A 26,511-nucleotide genomic window follows, 5' to 3' on the forward strand; every position below is an offset into this window, starting at 1 on the left:
GTGTAAGTGTCCAACTCCAAAGTATGCAAAGCACCCCCAGACTTCAATATTCCCACCATTATATTATCATTAACTGTGAGTTTGATACACTGCCGTATCGTTCTCTCTCCTCTTCATCTCCTTACATACACCATTCTGTTACTAGCATAAATCTCAAACTTGGATTATCAGTAACTAGGATTTTTTTCCAGTCCTCCACAGTGAAATGCTGGTCAATGTTAGCCCATCCTGAGCATTTGGCCTTATTCCCACTCCAGAGAAGTGGTTTAGAAACTGTTACTCTTCCTTTGAGACTAGTAGAACACAGTCTCCATTTGACAGTACTTCTTCTGATTGGAGTCTTGCATTCTTTATTTAGCAAATTCTGTATCTGTGATGAAGTTGCATTTCTATCTCTTGGGGAACTAAACTTAATGTGATCATTTTCAGTGCACCTTTGGATACCACTAATCTAGTTTCTGCAAATAATTGTAGAGATCCATGCAAGAAACCTTTAGTATAACCATGATTTGATGCTGAGAAAGTCGCTCTTTGCTTAGAATAACAATTTGACTTCTAACACTTTTACTTTGCCATTTTCACACTATCATAACACTGCTTAATAAGCAATGACCTGCTAGAAATATTATAACTTCTTGTGTTTTTAAATGTTTCTGAATCCTCAAACTTTGATTATTTCCAGGTTTACGTGAAAAGATTTTGGATGTGGTCACAGTCTGTTGGATCCCACTGTATGTGTCCAACCTTACCTTCTATCGCCATTCTGCGTCTCAAATCTTGCTGTAGTCGGCTTTGAGTGTCCTCTAGTTCAAGCTCCTGAGCACTGAGGGGTGAGAAAATTGACCTCTACTAGTGAGTGATAGGAACTGCATCATCAGTAATGAAATTGACGTTTTTGTGAACAAGTCTTTCATCCCTGTGTTATCAGATGTGGTCACTTACAAGATCATGAGTTCGGACTCGTAGCGTGCTAATCGGTTCTTCTCCAGAACAAGTTTAAACCAGGTCTGATAAAGCTGAGCCTCGTCACCGTCATCGGTCTGAGACTCTTCTGGGACTGAGGGATAGAGGAGGTTAAGGAGAGGGATGATGAAGGAAGCATGAAAGGATTGAGACGGAAGAGGGTTGGTAGTGATTTGAAGGAGGAAGAGGGGGAGGGAGGTATGACCGCAGCAGTGATGAAAAGAGGAAGGATGGAAACATATTTTAGAAAAGAGGAAGCACAAGAGAATTATACATTAATTATGTAAAGCCATACAAAAAGAAACCTCACACTGGAATCAAACCACAACCACACACACACACTGCTTAGCCTCGAACTGCCAAGACCTCACTATTTACTAGAACACAAACAAAGCCCTGTACAGTAAAAAGATGAGGCAACAATGAAGTCTCACTGTCTATTGTGAGTACAGCCATTAACTGTAGAGGCTTTTAACCAGACAGGGACTACAAGGCAATGCTTTTTTCTAAATGGTCTGAGAAGAGCCATTTAGAGGAAAAACACCAATGAGGCTTTCACAGTGGAATTCCATTGAACTGTATTGTAGACAAAGATCGAAGAAAGGTGTTGGTGGTCAGAATTCTGTCACTAAAAGTAGCAGGTAGATGTATAGCTTTGTCGTGTTCAGGGTCAAATTCCTTTCTTAGGGACAGGCCTATGAGTGTGAGTGTGTTATTCAGTACCTGTCTCTCCTCTTATGATCTTTTCTATGGCCACTCCTCTCTCCTCCAGATCTCTCTGTTTCTCTCCGACCTCCTCCAGTTGCCTCTGGATCGTCTGAACGATGCAAAAATGGTACTTAATATGGCACATGATGTAATTACACATGATTAATAGAGATCATTACCATGTAACTGTTATGTCTTAACTTCTGCAAATGTCTGCAAAACCCCAGAGCAAGAGATTTTTTTGGGGTACGGTGTGTTGGTTTACCCAAATTACTCTTTCCTAAAGGATGTGAGCCATCTTTTTCTCTCTCTTTATACAAAGGAGTTGAAAGAGATTTCATTTGTGGTGCTAAAAAAAAATCAGCTGCAGCATCTCTTCCAAGAAAGTGTCCCTTTTGTGTTGGGTAATCCAGAGAAAACACCATCAACCATTTTCACAGGGACTATTTCTTTGGTAGAAAGCAGTTCCAGTGAATGAATTATTCAGAGTAACTAGAACATCATTTCTGGAAAGAGATTTTCCTGTTGTCATTTTTCCATGAAAAATTGCATTCATCTCCATTGTACAGCAGGACACTCAGACAGGTATCTCAAAACCTTATTACCAAAACTACCCATGTGGCTAGATATAGCTTTAGGCGAGAAAAGTGAAATTTATAGACTTTGAAACTTCTGTATGTTACAGCTGTATGACACATCATTTCACATTAAGAAGACTCCATAAAGAAACAACTGTTTACATTTTTTAACGTTTGAGGGACTTCCTCATGTAGATATCTTGTTCTCAGTATTTGGGTGTGTGTGGAGTTGAGGAAATTGTTTGGCCATTATAAGTGAATCCAGCCTTCTGTGACATAACATGTTAAGTATTTAGGAGATAATCTTTATTTTAGTCAATTTTTTTTACGGCTGTAGTCTCCTGGTTGATTAGTTGGTGGATATGCTCTTATCCGACCCAATTCTCATTGGTGGTATAATCACCTGTTACTTTCATGAGGATAAAAGTGCTACGTCAATAGCCTTCCAGATTAATCCATTATTTCCTGCGGCAGGAGGGACAGATGAACAAAGTTTTTCACAACTTCAAACTCACCCAACCTAATGGAGACTGCTAGGTCTGACTTCAATGAACGTTTACTTACCATTTAAAACGTGTTTCCCCAATAATTGTACCGGTCTGAGATACCTTCAAGCCAACAAGAATCCCCGCCAGGCCAAAAATAACATTTAATATAAATCAAATAAAACCAAATATCCATTGATTCAGAAATCAATAGTGTTTGGGAGCATCTGTGCAGCACTGTTCCAAAACATGAGTCAACCTTTATGTGATTGCCTGGGAAACTCTTGGTAGCGTATCTCCATTAAGGAATAGGACGGTGCATAACCAAGCCCCCAGGAACAGCGCCAGGCTTTGAAGCCAGTTTGACATAGTGGCCAAACTATGTAATCACATGATAATAGTGATAATATGACCCCACACTTTTTTCCCACAGACTTGCATTGTGAAAGAGACGTCTGTAAAACAGCAGATATATTTTCTAGGAAGAAGCCAGTTTGGTGCAGTTCCACCGATCACATACTGAGTGGTACCATAGCTAGCTGATTTGCTAGAGCTTCTCAGAATCTAGGAGCAATATATCACTGAACATTTGTTGTCAGGCCACACCAAGAGTCACAGTGTCACAAATGCTTCTTAAAAGAATCAATCTTTACCTGAGCTCTGTGAAGCCTCTTTAGCTGGTCTCTTTTAGCCTGCTGAGCCACTGTCTTCTCCTGCTTAATCCTCTGTCTCTCTGAATACAAGTGATTAGATGCTGTGTTTTCATTTTCATCATCACTAGAGGACGCATCTTCCAGATTCTGTTGACTGGAGGCTAAACAAAAAAAAATGCATGACAAACAAAAGCATGACAAAGTGAGAATAGTTGAGAAACTGTAGTCACTACATTACTATTATTGTGGAAAATAATTGATGATATTTTATGGTGTGACTCTGTCTGTGACAAATGGTATATCATTACTTCAATAAAAAGCTTGTCGGTCGATATTTTTCCTTTATCCTTCTAAGCCCATTAGGACTCAAACAAAAAACTCCTTTTTTATCACTTCTCATTTAAACCAACTTACCCAGTGGTTCCCAACCTGGTGATTGTGGCCCCTGTAAGGTCCTACATGATAAACCTGAGGGTAAATTCTTCAGCACAAATGATACATGTGCATTTTTAATGATCTCTAATGGAATACCTGGAATAGATGCCACTAAATCCTACACATTGGTCCCTTAAAGCTACTCTACTAACAATTAATCAAATGACCACATGTAATGTGAAAGGTCTCTCTTGCAGTGATGAAACCCTAACGAACCCAAGTTAGCAGTTCCTCTCAGCTTTATGAAACATTTTAACTTCTTTCAACTCAGTGTTTTGTGTCTTACAGCTTACAACGTTACTCTTTCGGTTCACTTCAGGTGATAATATGTCAGTGTTGTGTTTACATTTTATTGCATTGCCCCTAAGTGGCCAAATGTTATTAATGTACCTTTAAAGGATCTCAAGCAAAACAAGCTGGGAACTGCTGCACTAACCTTTGTTTCTGAGGTTGGTGAGGATTGTCTTGATTTCCTTTTGAGCCTCCTCGTCCTTTCCCTCACTCTCTGATGCCTCCCTCTTCCTTAGTCTCAGGGAGGAGAACAGGTCGACCCTCCTGCGGGACAGCGAGGCCTTGTTGTCAGAGAAGGCCCCATCAGAATCTCTACGGTTCTTAAGGGACACCTGCTGCAGCAGAGAAGGAAGGTCTCGCCCGGCCCCCCACGGATCTGCTCCTAGAGACGCCAACCGAGCTTGACGCATTCCGGCCTTCTCCTCTGTAGCTCTGGCGTTGAGGAAGGAACTGAAGTTGAATGTTCCTTCTGACATGGGCCTCTGTTTGCGGGGGCCATCACCTTTGGTCCTCCTAGTAAAAACGGAAAGCCAAATCAGGATATGAAACAACAAAAAATTCAGACATGAATAGCAAAAGAAAGACTTTGGACTGATAGAACGGGTGGTCTTTTACTGAAAAATTTGCCAACAGCAGCACTGATGTGATGCTTAAAATAAACTACGGATAAATATACATATATTATATAGTACAAACATTGTGACTGCTGTGCTGGAGCTGCTGGAGGGATTGGACATGCTAAATGTCCTCCTGAAGGCGTTGGCTATAAGCTGGAAGGCTGAGGGGGACGAGGCCGAGGTTTGGCTCTGAGGTGGTTCTCCGTCTTGGCCCGAGTCTGTCTGAGGCTTATCTGCCTCTGTCTCTGCTTGTACCTGATAAAACATCAGAGGACAGGAAAAATGCGGTCAACATATAATGTGGAAATAATTCCTCTTATCTTGCTCACATCACTGTCTTTGGACCGTTGTATTGTTGAATAAAAGGGGCGAGAGATAACAAAGTGAAACATCTTTTATGTGCAGACTTTTTCTTTGAATATGGTGCATTAACAAATAAGTAAAATCTCAACCTGGTCTTTTTGTTGATGTTTGGTTTTGGTGCCTGTGTTACTCGGAGTTTCCTCTGGTGTGGCCTGCATGTCCCAGTTCAGAAGCTTCTCTTTCTCAGAAAGAGATAACATCAAGCGTTTCTTTGGGGTGGATGAGCTCTCTTTCTTCTCATTTCCCTCTGAAGGATTCTGGGTTACCGCAGGAGTCTTGCAACTGTCTTGAGAGTTCTGATAGAACAGGAATCTTATCAGTGGATGGTAAAATCTATTTATTCATACAAAGTCCTTGAAAATATCTATGTAACTTGAGCATCGTAGGACCAAACCCTAAGACCTTGTACGTTACATTATTCTCAATAGTAAGACTGTTCTGAAATTAACAATGAATTTCACTGAACATACACTTTGCTTCTCTGCTGAAGTGATCTCCTCAAAGTCTGAGTCAGCTTCAGGGACAGTCTCTGGTCCCTCTTTGTTCAGTGTCCAGCTTCTCTGGAAGGGCTTGATGAAGATCAACGGGAACGCTGCAAACACAGGCACAACAGCAGGGATGTTATTCCAATATACTACAAATGCTCAGCTGCATTTCAGACCCAAACATGAATTTCATTGTTGGCATTGTTGGTTCAAAACTTCACCTGTTATTTTCATTTTTATTTCAGCTTATTTCAACTTAACTGAACTTAAGAAAAAGTGTAGAATAAGTGCTGCAGTTAATTTGACCAAGTAATGTGAAACAAAGACAAACAGTCTACTAATCGGAAGATCAGCAATTTGATCCCTGGTTTCTCCAGTTGCAGTGTCCTTGGGCAAGATACTGAACCCCAAATTGCTCCCGATGACTGTGCCAGCAGTGTGTGTATGTGTGTGTGAATGAGTATTAGATTAGACCCTGATGAGCACGTTGGCACCATGCATGGCAGTCTCTGCAATCAGTGTATGAATTGTGTGTGTGAATAGTTGAATGGTGACATGTACTGTAAAGTGCTTTGAGTGGTAGGAAGATTAGAAAGGCAGCGTAAAAGTGTTCATTTGAAAAACAACTTTAGACTTGCATACACATAAAAGCTGTTGTGGTGCCTCTACTAAAATACAACCACTGAAGTAGTAAGCTCACATCACAGATACAAAATTACAGAGAGAGGTGAAAGGCCTTCTGCATGACTAACCGGTGCTATGTGGCAAACCTACACTGTGTGGACAAAAACCATGTTAAAGACAGAACAATTGTTCCTGGTACACCTGGAAAAATAAAGCTAAGTTGATATGACTAATGCCAGAAAGGACAATGTTTGGTCTGTGAATCACAGGAACTAAAGAACTCTACCAGTGAACATCTACAAGACCTCCTGCAGCTCACCAGACTCATTTCATGTGTTTAAAAGAGAACAATACTGACCTCTGGTGTCACACATGCTGCATTACAACAGTGATGTTATATCAGTTCTTGCACTGAGTTTTTGTATTACATATATGTCACGGAAATACAAACAAATCTGATTAATAATCCAAGCCTCTATTGACTGTAGCTGAGAAATCTGTAACAAATCCTGAGATGATTCTACAGAACATGACTTTAGACAAGTACAGGAAGCTCAAGAAATACCTAAGATGACACTGCACAAACTAAGTAAGGCAACCAAATTACAATTATCTGTTGTCCGTAGAAACAAACCAGGCAGGCACAGAGCTTCAGTTCTCCATCAAACCTGAATGCAGATACAGTTACAAGGCAGGAAAATCTAATTGACGATGGGAGAAGAAGCACTGCAGAGACAGACTATATAAAAACCTGAGGGACTCACTCGCTCTAATCTTCCGTTTCCAGCGATGATTCTGTTTGGCGTTACTGTGATCTGCAGAAAAAGGTAGAAGCAGGCAAAATATGAAAACAGGCAGACTAAATACTAGGAAGTTTTTGAAGATTGGCTCAATGGTTGAACAAATGGGGTTTCACATTAAGTAAAAATAAGAACCTAGTAAGTAATGTACAAGTCCATAAATGTTGTTTTAATGATTATACAACTATACAGAATAATTTATGTATAAGGCAAAAAAAATATGTTAATTTGATTAATGCTGGTCACCTATTATTGATTAACATGATGTACTACCACTACAATATACTACAATTCATTATCCCACTTCATGCCAATGCATCAGCTTTAAAAACTACGACCGATGAGTTTACATTGTTCCTCCATGTGCACAAGTGTGTGTGGACATAGTGTACAGTGCTAGGAAACTGCTGCTGAGATAAAACAACAAACATTCAGCTAAGTGTGGGAGAAAGGCTACAGTATGTCAGCCTCTCCCTGATCTAACCAGACATAACCGAGGGAGGGACTCCAACACAAACACACACGCTTACCAAGAAGGGTCACCAGTTAAAGTTCAGCCAGTTTAAGATTCTCCCTCAGGGGATATCATGTTTTCAAGTAATAACAGGGACTGAAAGCATAGTAGCTTTTGTAACAGAGACACAGAGTAACCTTCCTTAGGGTCAACCAAGGATAAACAATATTTACATACTTGATATTATAAATGTGTGCTGTATATCTTGGAAGTATAAGGGAGCTTGGACATTAGGCCACATGCGAACCTTTGGTACTGTCCTGGTTATGGCCATTGGCCCCTGTGGCATCTTGTGCTGTGGGTTTCACAATGCAGGAAGCATCCAGAGCGTCCACGGCCATCTCTGTGTCTTCAGGATTGCTTGTCTGATCTTTATCAAGCTGATCTGAATGCAAGCTGGATGCTCCACCTGCAAATAAAAACAGTGCATGGGCATTAAGCATTAACTAACATAGAAGAAATACTAACTGCTAAATACAGTGGAAATTAACTGCTCTGTAGCCTGTAGCATGCATACTGTCTCAGTGGAAATCTACTTTAATATAACAGGTAGACAATTACTCTACTGCTTGTATACAGTGTTATATTAGCAAAAGGAATCAGTGTAGTGAGTATAAGAATGGCTGTCAGCTACACAAACACTACACTAAACAAATAGATTCCTGTTATGCAGCACATTAATCCTAATGTACTTTTCATACAATAAAAACTGGTAAACAAATAGTGTCTGCTTCTGAAAATGACACATGCTGGTGGCTAAAAAAATGAAATCCACTCCAGTTATCTAACATCACAGAATTGAACTTAATTCACACACAAGCACAGATAAAGTAAAACAAAACAAAAAACATCACATGTTCATAATTAAGTACTCACAGAGTAATGAAGTCAACATTGTACAGAATCTTTCCAAAGATGACTCCACTTGATCACAGCAAAGAAATTAGAATATCTGGCCATTAGATAACCAGTCTTTATTAATGAGACTCTTTCATTTGTACCTACTGATGTTCCCACTTTGGTTTGGCTTAATGTTTGTCAGAAGAGCCTACAAGAAGAATGGCGTGTGATGTAAAGTGACAGCAAACTGAATACCCAAAAAACTTGACCAGATAACGTGGATACCAAACCCAGAGGAAAGGACAGAGAAGACCCACTTGCAGAGCCAATCAGGAAGCTGAGAGAAAATGTGATTCACTTCAGTTCTGTTCAGGTTAGCAGTCATTCTATTCAATTTAGCTAGACAGTATTTAAATATAGGCACGCTTTTGCATATAGCCATGTTTTGTTTTGTTTTTTGCCTTTAAGGGCTGTACAACCCCAATGCTGTGTGCCTCCCTTTAAATCCCCTGCACACTTAAAGCTAGTCCAGCTTCTCAGCATGTGTTATTTATTGTGTTAACAAAAGCTGTGATTGTGAACATGATTTGTGTGGGTGATGTTAGATCAACGTAGCACAAAGGTGGGAAAAAGGATTTGCTTTGACAGAAGCTTTTTTCATGAAGTTGTTAATGTTGTGGTTAAAGCATATGGAAATATATTTAAAATGTCAATAGCCATTGGAACTGTTCAATTATGTCTGAGCCACGGTTTCTTGGAATGATTTAAATTCAACTAACTGGCAACAAACGACGAAGCAAATAATTTATGTAATCAAAAGGGATTTATTTTTGGATATATATATATACAGCTTATAAATATCATAAATTAAGCAATTTTACAGTAATTATCATTGTGGAAAACAAATAACAAGGCTGGCAGGCTGCTTCGAAACCTATCATAAACACAACTACAATACAAAAACATTATAGCCAACACAACGTATCTGGCAATGTGCAAAAAGCTGCTATGGGGCGGCTGATCTCCTGAGCAAAGTCTAGGATGTACATGAGAGAGATCTGGAGAGGGGCTCTGAGGGGGGGAGGCCTCCTTCTGTAACAGAGGGAACCACAGACAGACCACAGACATGTGGACACATACGTTACTGTCAAACTGGGCTGAGAAGAAGGAGGGCTGCTGATGATGGTGCATCATAGAGAAAATCAACCAGTCACTCAAGGGGAATTCAGATGGATGGTTTGTGTTAGGGAGGTTAGGGAGGAACACAGCACAGCATGAGCGTTAGTGGGGTTACCTCAGATGTTACGACGGACATAAACTAGCAGTGATGAACAAATTAACTAGAAGGTGCTATGTGTGCATCATTGAACCATTACCACTCTACACTAGACTTTATGATGTGTACCGCCAGGTTCAATTCAGAAATCTGCTGGTTATGATCTATTTAGTGGTGCTGGTCTTTAATAGCAAATTAAGCTTTCAGACTTTGTCACAATAACTTTACCTTAAATTGAATGAGAATGATTTTTTCCATTATGAACAAATCCCATGAAAAGGCCAAAACCTACAAAGAATTGATTCTACTAACAAGTGTTGTCTGTGCATCTAAAGTCTGATGTATCTTCTTCCTCTGTAATAAGGCTCCCATAAGGCACCCAAAAGCTATTAAAAACACATCGGTGAGTCACACTGTTGCACTAGATGCTGGAAATGCTAACTAGCCAACTAAATGTGTATTAATCCACCGCTGTAAATAGTTCCCAAGAAATGCACGACTTCTTCCTGTTTGAGTGTCGTAAGCTAAAACCTACAGTGCCCACCTGTTTCATGAAATCAATGAGACTTTTGTGAGAAAAAAATTAATTAAAAAATTAAACAATACTGTGTGTCATTTTTAAAGGTTTATATCTTTGGAACAAATGTGCTTAGGGCTGCTTGTCCACAGACGGGGTAGTAGCAGGGAAATGAGACGGACTAGCGTGTTGTTGATTTTGGTTTCATGAGACTTGCTTGCAACATTATGAAATGTTGTTGACAATGAATAATATATATATTATAATAATAATAATAATAATAATAATAATAATAATAATAATAATAATGATAATGATAATGATAATGATAATAATATACATTTGTAATATTATATTTAATATCTAAAGTGAATATGTGAATAGAAATGCTAGAACTAAAAATAGGTCTAAAAATGACTTTACATGTGGGCATTCCTTTTATGGTAATCTAACAAAGATATATAATAATTAAATTGGAATTCTATTTCCTGTATAAAGATGCAACATATAACACCTTTACTGACAACAGCATGCCCTACTCATGGTGCTTTGTGATTGGGCAGTCTGGGTTAGGTGGATGGAGCGGAGCTATAAAAAGGCAGCCAATGCAAAAGCCAAATGACAAAATTTTATGACAGAAGCCGACCAATTGTCACCTTCCCCGCTGGCAGGAATCAGCCAATCAGAGGGTGCAGCATTGGAAACTTGAAACAGACTGAACAAAATGAAGTGAACAAAACAGAGAAAAAAGAATTGAGGGGGAAAAATTGTAGGAAATAAGAGATGTGGGGATAAAAAAAAAGGAAAATGGAAGATGCAAAGAAAAGATAATGAGTGCTGAGAATGATAAGAAATAGTATGGTAGGCATTAATAAGTTGTAACTACTAATAAGCCAGAACTGGCCAATTTACAGGTCAATGCTTCAGTGCATTTTAAGAATTAACCCCAATTCTGCACAATTATACCAAATGTACCAAACCAGGAGAATTGATTGTACCTTAAGGCAGCATTTACAACATTGAATATGCAACAAAAAATATGAAACATTACAACCAAAACAAATGTAATACTTTGAAATAAAGTGAACAAAGTGAAATATTTTCACTGAGTCAAGAATATTCAAGATTTTGTGGATTCTGCTTTTTTAAGTGAGTACCACTGGTATGTGAGGCAAATGGGAAAAAAACAGCTTGGAATAATTCTAAATAAGGCTCATTATTTTTCTACAGAAATGTTCTTGATTTTTTATTAAAGGAACTGGACTGTTTTAAACTGCATTTTAACCAGATTTGATGTCTCAATGCATCTAGAAGTAGTTTAGTTCTGTGTTGCAAGAGAACATGGATTTAAATAAGGGTTCTCTTCTCATTAGAAATTCTAAAGTGAGATAAAAGTAAAAAAAATCAATCAACTCAATCAAATCCAATTTTCTAATGTTCAAAATAGTTTTCCATATTTGTTTTAGAAATATAAAAAACATAAATAATGAGCCCTAAATTTAGAAAGTGAAATCATTCTCTTAATGTAACACAATACATAACAAAAGTGAAATACTAGAATCTATCACCAAAAAAAATCAATTACATTTCTTGAAAAAAAAAAATACTGTTTTGGCATTTCCATTGCATATCTCTGTGGTGCAGAGTCAAGGTGCGGCATGCAATATGTAGTCAGTGTACCATCAAAAAAGACAAAACAAAAAAAAAACAAAAAACGTGAAATTTCTGACACATTTAGTACACTGAAAAGAAACCAACACAGTCCAGATGGCTTTCAAGGTTAGAGACAGAGAGCATGTTCCAGGTTACTAGACTGCAATTAGATGCCACATGGTCTATCCTTGGCACTTTATCAAAACAGACTCTTTCCAAAGTCTGTCTGGAGCGTAGAATGGAAAAAAATAATCAGACTTTTAGTGAGCATCCATTTAGATGCTCTGGGAGAGACAAAGATCACTGGATCACAGATTTCTCCAGAACCTTGTCCTAAATGTTGAAATTCATCTACTAACAGCTGTGTGATATAAGGTTATTATTTACATCTGTACGTTGATGTCTACAGTCTCAGCAGCCTGGAACAAGCCCGTGTGAGTCACAGGTGCATTCGACAGGGTACAACACCAGGAGACCCTGAAGATCAACAACATGTACCAGAGGATTTGAGTGGCAGGTGTTCACAAGGCCTACTGCCTGAATTCACCTCAGTAAACAGCATCATTACTTTAATACACTATATATGTTGAGTACCTATATGACAGCATGCTTTAAATGGCCTTCTGCTGTGCTGTACACTGTATCAGATTTCACACAGTGCAGCCACACCAGGCATTGATTACAATCGGTGGAAGCTCATCAACTGAAGCATTTTTATAACAATAATAATTACCATTATAATAATCTGAATCATAATAATATACTATATAAGTTGCTTAATAAAGCACTTTTGTCTTGAAAAACATAGAACTTAAATGGCCATGGACACTTTGAATGTAGGAAGTATTGATAATATTTGGTACCAGAAGTATTACTTTATAAATCAACCCTGGATTGATCAATGCTGGGCAATCCAAGTATAGAAATTCTAATCCACCTCCTATATGAGCTGAGGGCCGACGAGCTGCTGCTGGGCCAGCTGGGGCTCCTGGTACATCTGTCCCAGCACCTCGTGCATCATGCAGAGCAGGGGACAACCAAGGCTCAGCAGCTCAAACAGGAACACATAGTCATGTGAGTAGCTCCTGACGTGGGACCCCGCAGTTGTGAGAGTCTCACACACACTTCCCAACAGCCTCTGAGGCAACACACACACGGCCCGGCTAGCACGCCTCGGCCAGCTCAGGCTTTGCCTAAGCAAGGAAACCAGGGTACCTGCGGGTTGTATCTGCACGCTGCCTGTCGCAGAGAAGCTCCCACCGTCCACCGACGAGGGCGCTCCACGGCTTTGGTCACCCTACACGAATCAAGATACACAGAAGCAAACTGATACACTGATACTGAGACACACAACACAACCTCTTATTACACATCAAAGGAATAACACACTAGATGAATTTGTCCAGGAATAGCACAATTATTGTAATCCTGCATACTCTTTTTGGTGCACAACTATTTCCACAGTTTGCAGAAACATACATGACATTTTTCCACAGGGATCAACAGAAACTTGTAGACAGCTTTCACATCTAATATCTCCAATGATATATACGCACTTAAGACATATTAATCGGTACAAAGGTTACCTATAATTTTTCCTTTCACATAATCCAATGAGCTACCAATAGCACCACCATGTGGCTAGTAATAACACATTTTTCAGTTTTTGGCCAATAACTCATTAAAAAACAATGTATTTTATTGGTGGATTTCTTGGATCAAAACAAAATTAGAAGCATGCTTTTATACAACAATTATAAACATGTTTTAGAGGTGGCCTATTGACATAAAGTGCCAAAAATTCTATTGTCATCAAAAACATCAGGTCCACATCATGTAGCAGGTAAGTGACAACAAGCAAGCATTTTCTCATTAGTTTTGTTGCTTGTATGTAACATCTGTAGGGTTCCTTACCATTCTCCCCCTGAACCTGCCCAGGTGAGTGCTGGATTGGCGCTGCGCATAATGCATCCTGCAGTAGAACTTTGCTGTTAAAGAAGCATAAAAAATGTAAATACCATTGGTTTAAAGGTGAGTACAAACAAAATTATGAAATGTAATTGTCAAACTTTTAATGACCCAACTAATCCTCTGACAACCAGAAAATTAGACAACATGATTAAACTTCCCCTGCAGATCAATGTGTTTTAAGTGAATTAAAGGCATCCATAGTTACAACATACCCTCCTGTGAGTCAAAGGTGTGCCCACCGAGACGCAGGGTGCAGTTACAGACGTCACAGCGGAAACACTCGCGGTGGAAGAAGAAGCCCTCAGCGCTCAGTCTCTCCATCACATATACCCGCTTGGAGCAGAAGTGGCAGGTATCGCTGCCACCAAGTCCGGGAGGGAAGGCCTTACGCATCACAGACTGAGAGAGAAGAGACCAGGACATGTTAGATAAATGTTTGATGTTGACGTATTTTAAGAAGTTCGTTTCCAAGAGATGCCTGAGAAACACACATGTTGCATGTTCCAGTAGTCACCAAGCAATATAAAAGGGAGGTAAACTCTTAAAAGCAGTGTTTGACATAACTGTAGTAAAATTAGTCAGGAAGGACAAGAAACTTTGTTTTAAAGGATTTGCAGTTTGTTGTATGTATAGGTGCACTGTGCAAAAAAAGTGCTATTGACAAACTGAATCAGCATTATATAGTAACATATCAATATTTTTGAGGCTCATTTTACTCAAAGTAAAGTTCCTCATGATAATTCACAAACTCCACTGTGGAAAACCTCACATTGGACAATCTTACCATGGAAAACTTCTTTTTGTTAAAGATAAAATGAGCCAATATAGTAAATCTGAACATAGGTAAGGTTATTATTCTACATAGACTTTAGAGCAGTGAGTGATCCATATCAGTATAGAAAATGGGCTGTCTAAGGCTCAGGACAACATCATAAAGTCTACAAGTATCAGATATCATCTCAACTTTCAAATGTAATGTAAAAATCTAATTAGGCCAAATCAGAGGCCAGTAAGAATTTAGTATCTGAAATCTCATATGAGACACAGGCAATGTTATTACAGAGCAAGAAAAAATGCACTCATTAGGTGGACTTATGGTCTCATACAAAGAATTTTAAAAAGGGGCACTTTCATTTTTATAGGTTTTAGGCCTGTTTTTCACTAGCGTAAACTAGCATTAGCATTATCAGTTAACCATAGATGCACCGTGCTAACCAAGCAAGCAGCTAGCGCTAGAGTAAGCTCCACCCGCAAGTATGGTCACTCCTGGCTCCAAAAATCAAACATGGTGATGTTCAAATCCAAGATGGTGACCGTCAAATAGCTAAACTCGAGGCTTCAAAATAGTTCACAAACACTGTGTGATGTCACAGTGACTACATCCTTTTTTTTCTTACAATCTATGATGAGGAGGAAGAATACAGGGAATAAAAAATGCGATATCTCTGGTTCTGCTTCATCAGTTTTGATACCATCATGAGTCCGACAATGTTATAGTCCAGGAAAATAACCCTAATTATGTCAAAGATAGTATGCTATGAGAGTTTTCAAGGATTGGGTTTGAAAACTACAGCTTCAGAAAGTCAGCATTGTAAACTGGAGGTGTGCAACATGGAAGACGAAGGTCTTTATAGGAAATGACCACTAGAGGGTTTTTGGAGACTGATCAATACCATGAACTAGAGGTCAGGATATTTCAACCTCGGCTACTTTAATGACCATTGGCCATAAATCACTGGAGCAAGTGAACCACTGTCATGCCTTGCTTCACTAGACCCCAACTCTAGACCCTCAACAAGCTACCATAAGGCATGTTGTGTGAGCATCAAGCTGGTCATCGTCTCGTCTCATCTAACCACCATGTGGCTAACAAGCTTTTTCATACCAGTAGGCAGATTTGAACCAAGCAGTGGTTAAACATGATTTAACAGTTAGTAACAGCATGCATGTGTCTATAAGCTGCCATTATGCAAACACTACCAGTACCAGTCCTCTGTAGCAGTGTGAAATGGTAACACAACGCAGAGAAATGAGACAAAGCTTCAAAACACACTAGCTACTGTTGCTTTGCCTTGTAGAGACAAAGCAGAACATGATTTACCCCTCCAGCCTTAGGAGCTCTTCCTGGCCAGGGAACTAGAGCCTGTAAAGGCAGATAACCTGTTGTCAAACCTGGGAGCAAAACAGTTCAAGTTGGATAAGTAAGATAACATGAAATGATTTTGTTCCAAGCTTAATGGATGCTGGACAATGGAGGTTCTTTTTCTCCTTTGCTTTTTACTATGACTAAAGTGTAATGTCAGGAAGTAGAAGAAAACTGTCATCATGCATCATTTCTTTCCTTTCATAAAAAGGCAAAAACAGCAAAAGAAAAAAACATTAAGTCTGAGTTTGATTCTTTTCTGCAACATCCACATGCATCTTACCGGTGTGGCACTGGGCCTGTGGTCTGTCTCATACAGGATGGCCAGTTTCTGAGCTCTAGCATCTATGGTTGATGATACCTTCCCAACTGTACGCTAATGTTAATGCCAGGGAGACGTAGAGGGTTAGAGGACAAAAACAGAAGGAAGGAAGTAGAAATCAGAGAGAAGGATTAAAAAGAGGAAAGATGGGAAACCAGAAGGATTTCATTTCAATGAATGGACCTGGAATTAGACCAAGCTGTTCACTAGTACCTCTTTAATGTAACTCGGAGCTCCAGCCGGACAACTCTCAGATCGAACAACTGACTTTTTAGTGATTCTTCTGGGGTTCTCAAGAGACATGCTCCCATTGTACTACGATGGACACCAGAATGAACATCACTTGTGTAAGAATACACAGTCCATTCAAGTAATTAAAATCAACAATTCTTCCTGTTAATTTAAATCTCTAAAGGAAGGGTTCACAGTTTTTCAAGTCTGTCTCAAAACAACAGTCAGGTGCCCAAATGAACATTGAACACATTGGTTATTAGAAGGTCTCCTCCATTGTATTGTAAGTGATAATGTAAGTGTGTTTAAAAAGGTTCATCTAAAGATAATATAAGGCTTCAGCAGTGAGAGTTAAATTAAGGGAATATCTTCCAGAGTTACAGCCATTTTAGGAAAAAAATCCCTCTGTCTTGATGGATGTTTTCCTGTTCAGCTGCAGGGGAAGTATAGTAACAAAAAGAGGGACTTTGGCACTAAAAACACTGTCATGTTGAAAGATATCTACTTCATTTGTCCAATTTGGACGGCTGAAGCTTCATAGTAGCTTCAAATAATCTCTTAAATACATTTTTGCACAGACTGTGGATTTTTGGCCTCCATCACTTCCATTGTAAGTGCATTATGAAAAGTTCTTCTAATGGTCAGTATGAACAGGAGGATTGATTACAGCAAGAGAAACGTGTCAATGAAAGCACATGACAGCTGTTTTAAGACAGACTTTAAAAACTGTGAACCAATTACTTATGTTTTATATGTAAATTATTGACAATGTATATTAAGAACTTGTAAGCTCATGCAGACTGGTCATATTTGTATGCATAACTCAATAATAAAAAAATATCATTATTATCTTAAACTGGGGAGAATTCACTTTTAGGATAGCAGTCATTTTTACACACATGTCTGCAGGTTATTTATCTCCAGGCATCGTGTCATATGGCATCTGTTACCTTTGTGTCACCATTTTCATCGTATTTGTTGTTGTCGTCAAGCATCTCCTGAGCAGTTTTATGGACCTTGTCTTTTTCGTTTTCAAGACTGTCTTGAGAACTGTAACCTGTCCTTGCACACTTTTCCTCCTGCATCGCAGAAACTGGGGGGGGAGAAGAGCTGTCGTGTCCATTTTCACAGTTAATTTCAGAAAGTAGAGATGTGATCTCCTGGCTCTCATCACAGTAAGATAAAGACAGATGAATAGAGCTTTTGTTGCATGTGGAGGAATCTACACGCAGAGCAATTTCCTCTGGTTTGCCAGAGTCTGTATAAGATGAAGGAGGAGACGAGTGTTTCTTGTTCTTGTATCCAGCAGTATGAAAGGGGACAGAGGAGAAACCAGACTGGGCAGCAGGGTCAGGGACAGGGTGGACCATCGGGTAGACGGTTGAGCTCTTAGATACAGAGGAAGGAGAAGGAGGAGGAGGAGGAGGAGACGAGGAAGGAGGGTAAGAAGTAGTTTGATCCACCTACAGAAGAAGAGTCAGTAGGAAATTAAAGACCGAGTAGAATAAAGAGAGAAAATAACTTCTAGAAAGTAAATTAATGTCAACTGAAACATGGCCTGTATTTATCAAGCATCTCAGAGTGACTCTTTGGATCTTTCACTAGAAACACTCCAACCTCAGAGGAGAACAAAGGATTATTTATGAAGCTTCCTGCAGGTCTACTCCAATGAGATAGTGTGACGCTGTGGTCTCAGATTAATAATTATGATGATGTATTGCTTTCTGACACTCTGTGGTTGTGAATAATGCAGAAATAAATCACCCCTTTAGTGTTGGCTTTATGTGTCAAAAATGTCAAATACTATTTTAACTAGGCTATTAATGTTAAATGTGCAAAAATGCCCAATACAATCCTCTTGATTACATGTATTGTACATACAAAAATGATGTAAACTATCCAATCCCATCACCCACCACCCGTTCATTATTATGCTATTATATTATCATTATATCAGTGGTATAATATGATCTTCAAATGATAATAATATCGTTTATCAAGATTATTTCTGGGATAATATATCGCCAACAAAAGTTATTGTGACCGAGCTATTTCGTACTATGAGATGCTTGATAATTAAGTGCCTGGTTATCTTTTGTTTCAACATTAAACTTTCTTATATAATAAACTAACAAAGAAAGGAAAGTGCGTTGGATAATGCTGAGATCCAGATTACAAAATCTAATGCTTCACACAGCATTGTTAAAACACACTTGAAACTATGTCAGCCAGTATCAACCAGCAAAGCCAGCAAACCATGACAAGCAGCCAAGCACACCACAAAATAAATATTAAACCTCTCAGTTAATGCAAGTAGAAGAAGAAAACCAATCTGAAGAGATACGTGATAATAAATACCAGCAAGCCCTCTTGTATACAAGCAACTGCCCTCAGTTCAAGTCTAAGATGCACACTTGTTAGACAGTTATCATGAGCATGCTACAGTCCTTTAAAAAGTCCGACCTGTGCTTCAGAGACAGGAGAAAGAGGAGTAGAAGGAGGTTTTTTGGACCCAGGAAACAAGGAGGAGAGGAGGACAGCTCGTTCTTTTATGCTCCTCTTAGTAAATTCTCTAGTAGACACTTTCTGGGCTTTACTCTGCAGGGACAGCAGAACATTTTTCTTCATCATTAGTTCATTTTGAAATGCAGTGTGATGCTTTTAAAATTTCCCTGCCATCTATAACTTTTGTATACTTCATGCTCTTCACCTGCTGCATCCCTTCCTCCGACCTCTTGGAGGGACGATCGATACCCGACAGAGAAGGAGCAGGACAAGAGAAGTGACTGGTTATCAGGTCGGGAGTGGTGCGTTCTGGGTAGTGCTGTTCAGTAACATCTGGGCTTGGGGAGCGTAACGGGCTCTTAGAGTAGGAAGGTGAAGGAGAGCGACTGTAGCTGCTCTGAGCGTAAGAGGGTTTGGGGGAGTAGAGGAGAGTGCTTTGCTGAGCCACAGAAGAAGGATTCTCCAGTAAGCGGAGGTAAACGGAAGGCTGGAAACAGGGAAAAAAGACATGAGGAGCAAGAGGAAATTAGAGAATATGGATTTATAGTTATACAAGAAGAGAACAGCTGAGGACATGTGTGATTCATCTAAAAAATGTCAGATGTTATAAATAAAAGGGGCTACAAATTGTGGCTAGTCAATATTTCTGTCCAATCACAATCAGGTGTTCAGAGGGGAGCGTACCTGCCACTTGGGGCGAGGTGGAGGCCGAGGAGGAGGAGGGGGGATATACTTGGGCTTTGCAAAGCGAGGGTTTTCATCCTCCTCCTCTTCCTCCTCCTCTTCTTCCTCATCTGAGAGAAGAAGGGGGGTGGAGGCAGGAGACAGAGGAGGAGAAAATGACGGATCGGATGAGTCCTCGTCAGACTGATGCAGAGAGGAAAGGAGAGGAGAGGAAAGGAAAGGAAAGGAAAGGAAAGGAAAGGAAAGGAAAGGAAAGGAAAGGAATGGAAAAGGCCTTAAGACATTCAAATACAGCATCCATGTTTTAACCAAATCAAAACTGCTCCACAGGTTATATTCATAGTGAAAGGAAGCAAAAGAAAAGGTATTCAACATAGACGTTAAAAGAACAGTAGGACGATGGAGGTGCTTCACCAAGCTCCAAGATCCACTACCAGGATCACACTAAAATACACACTAAAATAACCATTAGATCAAACTTTATTCACCCCAAGGGAACATTTGTTGCAAAGATGCTCAGCATAATTAATCATGTGCAACTACTGTGTGTAATATAATTTTATAATCCAAAATTAAAGTCCAAAGGAGATATAGAAGGCTGAGTGTCGATTGTTCTACTCTACACATATTAGGATTGACCTTTTAAGAAGAAGCAGTGGCTAGATTCCCCTGATCCCCCCCCAAAAAAGTAGAGCTGTATTGCTAAGTTGGGTATTGGTTAGTCATTTTTAAGCAGAAATGCCAAATATTTGCTGATTGCAGCTTTTTGTGTGATACGTGATAGTAAGCTGAATTTCTTTGCCTCAAAAAGATATAACAGGTATTTTTTAACTATTTTCTTTTTACATGATGATTAATACATCAAATAATCAGCTACTTAATCAATAGTGAAAATAACCCGAGTCGATGGCAGCCCTAAAACAAAGGTATAACACTGAATAGCATGTGGGTAAATATTACAGCCAAAAATGGGTTCTCATATAAAAGATAAGATCCTTGTTCCTGCACTCATGTGGAATTTGATCATTTAATCTGACTATATTTAAACTGTCTTGCTCTCACCTTGCTGTGTGTGTTTGCTGTCGAGGAGTTCTCCTCAAATTTGGCCAGCAGCTGAGTTGCCATGGAGCGAACCTTATTCTCCCGCAGCTCTCCCTCCTCACCTGCAGGGGGTGCACTGTGACAGGATAACTGATGGCAGAACCAAGACACAGGAAATGTAAGAGAGAGAGAAGGAAAGAATCATTTAAAAAGGCATAAACTATATCACAAAGTATATTTACAAAAAACTGTTTATTTTGGAATATTTGCAGGTGCTATTATACTTTTGTTTGTGATCAGAAATGTTAATATACTGTTGCACCTACCTCTGTGAGGTAGTGGTTGCCCTTTCGTCGTCTCTTGTTAACGGAGTCATCTTCCAGTTTCTTGTCATCCTGTGACAGCGCCACAATAAATATGAATTCACAGCAACATTAATCTTATAAATCTCTATCTTACAAGTCATCTTCTTTGTCCAAACACACAAAGAGCAAATTTATTCTGATTAAAGTTGATACTGTAAGCCAATCACGTGAGCAGACATGAAGAATCCCTCTAATCAGCGTGCAGATTGGCGGTTAGGGTTCATTATAGGATAACGTATCTATTACAAACAGTTCCTCTGTGTTAGCCGTAGCTTATCTAATCAGGACTTCAGTGACTGTAAGTAGTGCACTGTTGATGAATGGAAAGACTTTAATCCTCAATGAAAGCATCAAATGTATGTCACAGAGAAAAAGACAAAGAGAACCAACAGAAAATGAAGAATAAAAGTTGAGTGTACCCTGGGTATCCTCTTCCTGGGCTGAGGAAGGGCATGGTTGGATTTAGCCGGATATTCTTCATTATTCTCATCTTGTGCTTTTGAACCTGGAATATAAAGTCATATTTAAACTTTCAGCACAATGGATTTTAAACAACTTAATCACACACACAACATACTGAACAGTCTAATAGATGTAGACTATACAAACAATTGAGGTTGGGCGCAAAGTAGGGTAGAAAACACATGTTCAGTATTAAATTACATTTAACAGCTGGAAACCAGTCGAGTGAATTTGTTGTGGGAATCGTCCTTGCATGGCCCAAACATTTGTTTTTCTTTTGGAGGTACACTTCACGTTGATAGACGCCTGCCTAACTAACACGACACATGGAACTCCAGTCAAAAACATAGCTACTAGCAATAAAAATGCTAACCAAGACAATACAGAAAATCCCTTCTTGAGAAAGGGACTGTAAGTGAGTCCAAGACCGACAACAGGCTGCACAAATTAAAAGCACCGAAGGCCAAAACCCAAAATACCGTTAGCATGATAAAAAATAATGTTAGCATATACAGTATGACATTCCTGTCGTTTACCATGAAGACATGCCAGATGCTAGATATAGGACAATTTATACTGTGCCACACTTATGCTGATAAAAAACTATGTCAATGCAAAAGTAGCATGAAGCATTTTGCATCCAGAGCTAACGGTTCTTCACAGATTTTGCATTGTGCTCCTAAAACACTGCCAGAATCCTGATGGACAATTTCTAAAAAGGTTTTCAAAACACTTGATGCAGCAGGATCAGAGAATTCATCTTTCTGAATCCACACATTCTCCTTCTTTGTCAAAACCCAGTGCCTACATTACGTTATGCTAGTAGTGGCTAATGTAGCCTGGAGCTACTAGCCACCAGTAGCCACACCCTAAAACGTCCGCCCCCCCCGCACCTATTTTTTTTAACTTTTAACTAATTAAAATTGATAAATGCTAATAGCTAATTATGCATGCTGAACTGACAGGTAGGTAGCCGTTTGGTGAAACTGAACCTTTACCATGCATTACCTGTGCCATTTTTAAATAGTTTAAAAGGATGGGTTCACGATTTTTCAGGTTTTTAAAAGCCAGTATGAACAGGAGGAATGATTAAAGTGAGGAAAACACCTTTCGTGTTCACTTGGACACCTGACAGTTCTTTTTTTTTAAGATGGACTTTGGATGGAAGGCACAAAAACAACTTCTCGCGTTGATCTTCTCAAGCTTCTAAAAGCACAGCAAGTTAATTAAAACCAAATGGACTGTGAAAGGGCCTCAGTGAAAGTAAATCATTTTCCCAGCGTTTCAGAGGTGTGGTTTTCTCTGTGGTGACAGCAGTGCAGGTGACGCGGAGGTCTACGGCACATTAACATGAAAGTGAAACGTGGCTGAGGCTGGAGCTTACAGTGGTGGTGTGACTGGAGCCGAGGGCCTCCGGAGTTACGCTGGAGCGACTGGATACGGCTTCCACAGACATAGCACACATACCAGTCATGTCTCTGGCAGGAACTGACCTGACCACTGAGCGAGGGTTGTGTAACGTGCAACTGTATCTCAAGCAGTGGATAAAATAGTCCCACAGCCCAAGTCACTTCAACTGGGTCCATAGTTCACACACACACACACACAAACACACATACACACAAACACACACACTTCCTGCATCTCTTTTCCTGTTTTTCCACTGCTACAAATGCCAGCTGGCCATTATTTTGACTTGTAACTATTCACTGAAATGAGTTATGGTGGTGTGGATCAGTTTAACGCAATCGTTGCAATGTGACCTTAATTGAAAAACCAATAAAATACCAAAAAGACTGATTGCGTAAAAAGACCTACAATAACTTGTCTGAACTGTCTTACAGCTGCCTTCAATCTCTAGAACATTAGCTATAGCTTTACACAGAGTTGATTTTATTTTATTTTTTTAATATTATGTTTCCCTTTCTTTTGAGGAAGCAGGGAATGGTAGTCCTGTTTTCACAGCTTCTTTTGGTTAGGTATAGTATTACACATTTCTTGGTGTCTAGGGTGAAGTTCTGTATCCAACAGTGCACTGCAAAGCTAGCCAAGGCACGTCCCCGTCAGTTTGTTCTGTATGGCTGGATCCAGTTTTCATATTCTGGAGGGACTTTCGGGTTGTTCACTCAACTCTGTGATAGTTTTGAAAATGACAATTTATACTTGTGTTGTGTTAAATTGTTTTCCTTTCAGTTCTGTGCATTTAGATTTAAGGCCTTAGTGACAACTGACCTGACATTTAAGAGTTTGTGAGAATAAAAATTTGATTGATTGAGTCTCTAGCAGGCTGGTGCTCCAGTGCTGAGCAGGAGTGGAGGTCCAATACAATCTACAGTATTTGGCACACATGGGTAATTTAGTGTTTAATTTCCAGCAACTAACATGCAGTGTTGGAGAGTACTGAAGGATCCTCACCATTGTTGTTTAATGGTGAGTTCCTGAAGGCCTCGTAGAATCTGGAGAGGTAGAGGACCATCAGCAGCTTGTCTGGTTCTGCCTCCGCAGCCATCTCCTTTCCTGTGGTTACTGGCTGGATGCCGAGCTGTCGCTCAGCCACGTCAAACGCCAACTGGTTGTTTGCCGCCACATCCTCCTCATTGAGGGTGTCAAAGTCACTGTGATGGACAGAATGTGAGAGTGAGAGGAGTGTTTTTATTTCTTATCACAGCCTCCACTTTCTCAGGACAGGTATGACACAAAGAGGGTGAGATGAGATGAAAAGAAGAAAAGATGGAGAACTTTAACTACTAAAGTATGACCTGGTTGTTTCCTGTTGTCTTTCATTGTGTAAATGAGCAAGAAGATAAAAGATTCAAGTAAATCTGCTACAGGATTTATGCATGAAATAGTCTATTAAAGAAAGCTGTACATAATTAAAGCATTCATCTTGGCTAATGATTTGAATAACTGACAAAAGACATTTAGTATGCAAGCTTGTTAGCATGCTAATATTATAGACATATTAATATGGAAATATTTAGAGAGTTAAAATATTATATTTAGAAAGCCTGAAAAGTCACTAGATCATGTCAAGTGCCAATGAGCATATATGTGACTCTTGTAAATTGTATTTTGAGAGACAAAAAAAACTAACTTAAATGGTCAAGTCAAATCATTTTGCGGGCAAATAATAGGGATCTGTGATTGGGTTTTACATATGCATATTTGCTGCTCATTCATGTCTTTGTCTGGCTTCACATTTCTGATTGGTTGGCTTGAACAAGATACTGCTCTGTCCCACAGTCACAGCCACATGAGAACACACTAGAGAATATAGGTGATTGCTTTTGAGGAAGGGCAGTAAAGGTCTTCCCAAAATGTCTTTTTCTTTTTTTTAAGTTTGCCAAATAGGAAACATTGGTCAGAAGTTTTGGATAACAGGAACATTTAAACTGTGTGGCACGAGTTGAAAAGAAAGTGGATTAAATTACTACAATTCATCTTCTGGGGATGACACATTTTTGTATCAAAATGAATGGCCTCCATCTACTGGTTGTCCAGAGTGCTGGACCACCAGGACTTCTCTGCATGGGAGATAAAACCTGGGATGTTGGAAAAACACCAGCCAGCCAAACATCCCATCATCTCTATATGAGAACAGATCATATCACAGCTACTTGTTATAACTAGAATAAAGCTGACGTGTTTGAGGAGTGCTCGTTCTCTAGTCACAAAGATATGATGTCATTCCAACCAATCTGTCCGACACTTATTTGCTTTCTCAGTTGTGTGTGAGCAGACTCTTTCAGCACAGTGTCACATGTCAAACACATGTTAAGTATTCTGGATAAAGCAGGTCAGTGTGGAAATAGTGGATGGCACCTGGTTTTTAAATGAGATTGATCAACGATTAAGTTCACATCAATGGAATTTTCAATCAAATCGCATGCAAATTCAAATCAATCACAGTGTGCTCTTTCATTTGTCAAGCAACACGTAACACAGGACTGGAGTCAAAGTGATACATGATCTCTGAGAACAGGAAGAACTTTTACATAAGTAATGAGTTTAAGAATTTAAAAAAACAGTTTTGCTATTTAGTTACACAGTTCATAGAGTCACAGTGTTAAAAGACGTTTTATTCTGAGATGAGGGTAAATTCATGCTGTGTAATATTTTAATGTGAGGGCAACAGGATACAAGCCGTAACTTTGGAAAGTCCCTGAATAACAAACTAATGTCTAACCAGTATTTTGATTCTGATGGTAAGTCTCTTAATGAAAAAACAGGAAGCTTTCAGTTCTCATTTCAGGATTAACAACTGAAAGTTTCCACCACACCTGGTTTCTTGAATATATCACATGTGACTTTTCAGAAACCAACAGAAAGTGCTTCAGGCTTGAATAATTGTGTTTCTTTGTTAGAGTTTGTTCTTCTTACATGAGCTCAGGTCTCTGGCGGTGTATGAGAGCGCAGAGTGCCAGGCCGTTCCTCCAGGAAGACGTGAGGTTGGTGATGTTGACTCCTCGGTAGCCCTCAGTCTGCTTCTGACACCAGATCAGCAGCCGGTTCGGACGCACCTCGGACTCTGCGGGAGAGAAACGGCACATCAGTTATACGGTCATCAAGGTGATACGGTTATCAAAAAGATTATTGTTTTATTGTTAGGGCAGCACTGATACCATTGTTAGAACTTTATAAGATGATAATATGTCAGTGAATGTTGTGTTTCCAGCATGTTCTACTGCCCCCAAGTGGCCCAAAAATATATTAATGCTGCTATGGTGTATCTGCCTATCCCTGCTGGTGCAGAGTAGAGCAGGCCAGCACACGTCTGTGAGGCATCATGTTTGACCTTCATGTGATGTAATGTAATCCAGCCGTATTGTCTGTGACGAGGTGTGTCAGCCTGTACCTGCGATAGGGCTAAAGTTTCCTCTCGGGACGGTTTGGGGGTGTGTTCACTATGATGTCAATCTTTTTTTCCCCCTGGCAGATCATATTCAGTTGTTTACTATGATTACAAAGCCTTTGTCAAAGCTGGT

The 26,511-nt window shown here is 39.5% G+C and overlaps 1 protein-coding gene across 1 annotated transcript in view; it reads right to left on the bottom strand.

Moving 5' to 3' along the window:
* Positions 1 to 26,511, bottom strand: part of mical2b (microtubule associated monooxygenase, calponin and LIM domain containing 2b) — a 42,671-nt gene that overhangs the window by 859 nt on the left and 15,301 nt on the right. Inside the window, exons 11-34 of the mRNA XM_053319982.1 lie at positions 25,907 to 26,054; positions 23,942 to 24,141; positions 21,484 to 21,569; positions 21,026 to 21,094; positions 20,715 to 20,849; positions 19,659 to 19,832; positions 19,180 to 19,461; positions 18,933 to 19,067; positions 17,420 to 17,857; positions 16,452 to 16,553; positions 16,200 to 16,292; positions 13,986 to 14,172; positions 13,717 to 13,790; positions 13,018 to 13,099; positions 7,764 to 7,925; positions 6,967 to 7,017; positions 5,566 to 5,685; positions 5,183 to 5,379; positions 4,810 to 4,985; positions 4,259 to 4,626; positions 3,388 to 3,548; positions 1,687 to 1,780; positions 943 to 1,048; positions 750 to 823 (exon numbers count right to left, since the gene is read on the bottom strand). Coding sequence (XP_053175957.1) covers positions 750 to 823; positions 943 to 1,048; positions 1,687 to 1,780; positions 3,388 to 3,548; positions 4,259 to 4,626; positions 4,810 to 4,985; positions 5,183 to 5,379; positions 5,566 to 5,685; positions 6,967 to 7,017; positions 7,764 to 7,925; positions 13,018 to 13,099; positions 13,717 to 13,790; positions 13,986 to 14,172; positions 16,200 to 16,292; positions 16,452 to 16,553; positions 17,420 to 17,857; positions 18,933 to 19,067; positions 19,180 to 19,461; positions 19,659 to 19,832; positions 20,715 to 20,849; positions 21,026 to 21,094; positions 21,484 to 21,569; positions 23,942 to 24,141; positions 25,907 to 26,054 — 3,714 coding nt within the window. The remainder of the gene's footprint in view (positions 1 to 749; positions 824 to 942; positions 1,049 to 1,686; positions 1,781 to 3,387; positions 3,549 to 4,258; positions 4,627 to 4,809; positions 4,986 to 5,182; positions 5,380 to 5,565; positions 5,686 to 6,966; positions 7,018 to 7,763; positions 7,926 to 13,017; positions 13,100 to 13,716; positions 13,791 to 13,985; positions 14,173 to 16,199; positions 16,293 to 16,451; positions 16,554 to 17,419; positions 17,858 to 18,932; positions 19,068 to 19,179; positions 19,462 to 19,658; positions 19,833 to 20,714; positions 20,850 to 21,025; positions 21,095 to 21,483; positions 21,570 to 23,941; positions 24,142 to 25,906; positions 26,055 to 26,511) is intronic.

Source organism: Scomber japonicus, chromosome 5, assembly GCF_027409825.1.
Source record: "Scomber japonicus isolate fScoJap1 chromosome 5, fScoJap1.pri, whole genome shotgun sequence".
Classification (NCBI taxonomy): domain Eukaryota; kingdom Metazoa; phylum Chordata; class Actinopteri; order Scombriformes; family Scombridae; genus Scomber; species Scomber japonicus.